The sequence below is a fragment of the Brachionichthys hirsutus genome, chromosome 13, assembly GCF_040956055.1.
Source record: "Brachionichthys hirsutus isolate HB-005 chromosome 13, CSIRO-AGI_Bhir_v1, whole genome shotgun sequence".
NCBI classification, from domain to species: domain Eukaryota; kingdom Metazoa; phylum Chordata; class Actinopteri; order Lophiiformes; family Brachionichthyidae; genus Brachionichthys; species Brachionichthys hirsutus.
This window is the reverse complement of record NC_090909.1, coordinates 4,883,135-4,888,105: the sequence shown is the minus strand read 5'-3', so window position 1 is coordinate 4,888,105 and position 4,971 is coordinate 4,883,135. Positions and strand designations below refer to the sequence as shown.

At 45.2% G+C, this 4,971-nt stretch overlaps 1 protein-coding gene across 1 annotated transcript in view; it reads left to right on the top strand.

The window, feature by feature from the left end:
* Positions 1 to 3,437: 3,437 nt before the first annotated feature.
* Positions 3,438 to 4,971, top strand: part of LOC137903300 (juxtaposed with another zinc finger protein 1) — a 5,815-nt gene continuing 4,281 nt past the window's right edge. Inside the window, exon 1 of the mRNA XM_068747445.1 lies at positions 3,438 to 3,552. Within this exon, the coding sequence (XP_068603546.1) occupies positions 3,438 to 3,552 (115 nt within the window). The remainder of the gene's footprint in view (positions 3,553 to 4,971) is intronic.

Sequence of the window (4,971 nt, the reverse complement as noted above, 5' to 3'; positions counted from 1 at the left end):
GTACTTCTTTCAGTAGAATTTGTTGTGAAGATTTTTGCTGAATCTTGTCTCCATTGAATCGGTGCGAGTTGAGGTTTTGTCTTGGGTTTTTCAAGGTCACTTTGTCTCATGGCTTGGTACGATGTAATGGGATTACATGCAATACTTGCCTCCTTTGACAGGAACGTTACAAAATGACTGAAGCGTGGGAACTGCTTGTGCTCCAGCTGATACTCTGTGGCTTTCCGGTTCCATCTGTTACTTAACCAGTCTGGGAGTTTAGCAGTAAGTCTTTGGTTCTCAATTCCATCATTGAGGATGTTGAGATTCTCATTGTTGAGCATTGCAGATTGGCAGCTTAATAAGAAGTCTGCAAACTTTCTTAACTCTGCACTGTCTTTTCCTGTGATTTTTGGCCAGGAGTGTAACTTGTCTCTAAAGGCCTTAGCAATGACAAATGGCTCACCGTAACGTTCATTGAGCATATTCCATGCTGCCTCATATGAATCTTCAGAGCCGATCAGAAAGTAACCATCTAAGGCTTCTTTAACAGAGCCACCTACATACATCTGTAGGAAGAATATCTTTTCTGCTGTGTGAATGTTCTTTCTCTCTATTAAAGTCTGAAAAGATGCTTTCCAGTGCTTAAACTTAAGTGGATCCCCACTAAATACTGAGGGTTCTGGTATTGGTAGTCTATTGGCTGATATAGCTTCTGCCAAAACCTTCACAAGCTCACCTGTGCTCTCTTGAGTGAAGCTTGGTTCTCTTGGTAGCAGTGAAGGCTGAAAAACAGTATTCTTGACCTCTGTTACATCTGCCGGCTTTACACTGACATGCTCATGGTTTACTGAAAAGTAATCTCCATCATAAACTTGCAGTTTTGCCTTTGCTGCATTGAGCCTTTTCAGATTTTCCAGTCTTTTAATTTCTCTTTTTGAATCCTCAACTGACTTTTTCCTTGCAGCACTTTCCTCTTGTTCTCTCTTTATCATAGTTGCTTTCTCTTGTTCTCTTCGTAACTTGCGCTCAATTTCCTCCTTTTCCTCTAGTAGGCGTTGTGACATAGCTGCAGCTTCCTTTTCTGCAGTTATGTGTTTTTCTTCTTCTTCGAGCATCTGAACCCTCTCTCTGTGTCTCTCTTGTTCAGTCATTATCTGCAGCACAGCCATTGTAGCTTCATACTCTGCAGCAGCTTCTTGTCTTCTGGCAGAGGAAACATTTGAGACATTTGTACCGACTTTAGATGGGCTATAGACTGAGACACTAACAGAGCTTGAGGAGGTAAATATAGAACTAGCATCAGGCCAAATGATAACCTCTTGATCTGCTCCTTTAATGTGAGATTTAGCATTTTCCAAAACAGCATTAGTTATTGATGTGCACTTGTCCAACTTGGAACGCATGTCATGAGGCGGTCCATCAATTGCTCTGTATTCATCATACATATCGTTGAGCTCATCTACTTCTCTCTGAACAGTATATATATGTTCTACAAGAATGTCAACTGATTCTGCCTTGATTACAGATTTTTTAACAACCTTAACTAATGCTTTCCATCTTTCATAGATGCCATCAAAACGACGTTGGAGCTTTTGTAACTTTTCTTTGTGAAATTCCTTTCCCTTTTCTGAGAGCATGCGATGCCTTTCACTTCTGCGCTGCTCTCCTTGCACTGTTTCTTCTAAACAGGCTTCATCCACGTGCTCTACTTCTGCAGCTTGTTCTGCATTGTCTACGTCAATTTGTGCTTCATTTGGTTCTGACATTCTTCTTTTTTCTTGAAACGTATTACTTGATGCAAATCTCTTAATTTGACTTGTGAACTTGGTTGCATTAATTCCCTTCTTACCTTGTTGTGCTGTTGTTGTCAGGCTTCACACAGTTCCTTATCGTTTTTCCCTCCTTGCTTTTCCTTTCCAAACATAAACTTTAATGTCTGGCTTCTGGACGTCTTTGTGAGGAAGCAACTGGTGAACGTGTGTGTCCATTAAACATTTGCAGCAGCTTGGTCCTTGGTGCAATGCGCGACGTCGCCACCAGGGGGCCGGGAATCATGCAGGTCCGAGTTCGACTATCACTTCCACCTCTTCTTGTCCGTTAGAAGTCAATAAAGAGTTCTTTTTACTGCTGGCAATAGCGGGTTTAATGTAGGCTGTAGAACTTTCTTTCTTTACATCCATCAATGCCACCATCAATACCACCATCGATACCACCGTCGAACTAAAAGCAACATAAAATACAATGAAGTACAAATAATTGCATACAAATAAATATGTAAACGTAAATAACATACCTCGCTGGCTGACCCTTACTTCGAGGCAGAAATGAGGACTTTTAACTTGACGTAACTTTTATTGATCTTACTTCGCCTTCTCCTTAACTAGCGTGCATCATTAATTAGTGCACGTGCGGAAAACATTTACTGAACATTAGTTCCGACCCTGAAACGATCAAATAACAATAAATATTTAAATATGCTTAATGCAAAAACTAAAATAGATAAACGAAAATTATGGCAGTAAAACTGAGCACAAAGTGAATGAATGAATATTTGGGAAAACTATTTAATATAAAAACAAGAGCGATGCGTCCCGATTATGGGATCAAAATGAGCTTTGTTCTTCCTGCAGATTCCTCCCACACAATATGTGAAATATCACACTGTAAAAAAAACAAAAACAACAACAACGTATACATTCGTGAATTTCTGATTCTTAGTCCTCTTTTGTTTTATATGGATATTCATGGGGAATACAAGCAGATTATCACAGCAAGACGTTTCCTGGGTTCAAATTCTCTACACGGTCTTTCTGTAGGCCTGCGTGCATCTTCTGCTCTCATATTTCAATCACGCATAAGGTGAACTGTTCACAGGAGGAGATGTGACATGAACTCAGACCTGTCTAAGGTGTATCAGCCCTCAAGTGCCTCTACTGAGGATAAACTGTTATAGGAAAAAGGATGGATGACAGACAATGAATGTGGAAGGTGTAATACTATAATTTATATATATATATATATATATATATATATAAACAGTGTAATAAGAATGTATGTCACCTCCTTAGAATCAATATTAACACATTAATAACGTATTAACATACTGCACTGGTCCTGATTGATTTATAGAAGCAATAATATATGGAACAGACACATTGCTTTTTGGATAGATGAAGATGAAGACTTGACTCATCAATAGCATCACAGCGCCTCAACAGGTAAACAGGTCGTGACGTAAGGCTGCCCCCCCCCCCCCGCACGGACACGCCCCGCCCCGCCCCGCCTCCCTCCCAGCTGCGTCCGCCGCTGTCCCTGTCCGGTCTGCCCGGTGTCTGCCGCTTCACCGCTCCGCTCCGCGCTCCTTGCGGACGCTCCTGCCCCGCAACCCGCAGACTCTGCCCCCCCCCCCCGGGGCTCCCCTCCCCTCACCTGGTGAATGCACTAGCGCCGGAATCATGACGGGCATCGCCGCTGCGTCTTTCTTCTCCAATTCCTGCAGGTTCGGGGGCTGCGGGCTCCAGTTCGAGTCTCTCGCGGAGCTCATCGTCCACATCGAGGACAATCACATCGGTGAGTCGGGCCGGAGGAGGCGGGGGAGGGAGGGGGGGGGGCTAGTCGGCTAGCTGGTACTAGCTAGCGTCCTAGCTAGCTGGGAGGCTACGGCGGCTCGGCAGCGCATTCCGCTATTCCCGCTAACTCGCTCTCTGCGAGTCCCGCAGCTTCCGGGACTTTGATTTAATTTCGGGAAACACCGTTTTCTCTCGGGAAGGAAGGAAAAGGTTCGACCTGCTTTATTCATTTATTTATTTTTTTACACTCCCCGTGATAGTTACCTTTTCTTTCTTTTTTTTTTTTTTTGCTGCGGTAAGTCGCGGCTGAAGGGCCGCCCCGTGCCCGTCAGAGGTGCAGCATTCCGGCCAGGCAGCGGTTTCCACGGCTCACACGGCAGAGGCGGCCCGTCAAAGGCCCCGGATGTAGAGCTGAGCAGCCCGTGTTGGAGCTGTCAACGTGTTAGCGCGACCATTGGAGCGTCTCACCTTCTCTCCGGGGGGGGGGGGGGGGCATTACGCGTTTGCACCTGACGTGTCGAGGTTGTGGCGGCACGTTTCCTTCTCGCCGTGAACAGGCTTCAACTTGTTGCACCGTTCATCAGATTTTTTTTAAATTTTTTATCTGACGTGACGTCAGCTGGCGTGGCGACTGGCACGTAAACGCACCTCGTGACGTCAGGCAATTGGGGAAAGTGGTTTGACATTATCTTGTAATTGACGTCACGTTAAGCAGGAATAAAGCCCGAAGTAATGACTTATTTAAAAATGACTTCGCATTGAACGATGTGTATAATTGTGAGTACGCCGGTTGGGATGTAACCAATACTAACCAATACTACCCACCGTCGGTTAACCCATAACTCACCACGATAGGCCTACAGAAGACCACTCATAAAATCTCATAGCTGGCCCTAATCATTATTTGTGGCGTGCATCCAAACTCGGGAGGCTGTATGAAGCAAGGGGGGTGGAAATTATGCCCCGTCTCCATGGCAACTGGCTGTCTCCGAAGGGGTCGGTGGTAGAATATTTGGTTGTTATTGCACACCTGCAGCCTCACTATAACAAAAGACGGCTCCTGGAAATGGCGGCTGTGACGCGGGACAAGCCGAAGGGCGTTTAAATTCTGCGTTAGCAGCAGCGTGTGTGTGTGTGCGTGCGTGTGTGTGTGTGTGTGTGTGTGTGTGTGTGTGTGTGTGTGTGGCGACGGCTGTTTGTCCCGGTTTTAAAATGAACTAAAAGCACGGGTCGTGGTCGGCCGACGCCGATGTTCCTCTCAGGCCAACCAGCAAATGCGATTCAGGAAACGAAATGGTTAATAACGGCAGTCAAAGACCTCACAATGCATGTATGTTTGCACCCCATCTGGTTCTATGACCTTTGACCCTGACCGTGAGCCAAGCAGAACGGTTTAGCAAATCGCTCGGAATAATGAGTT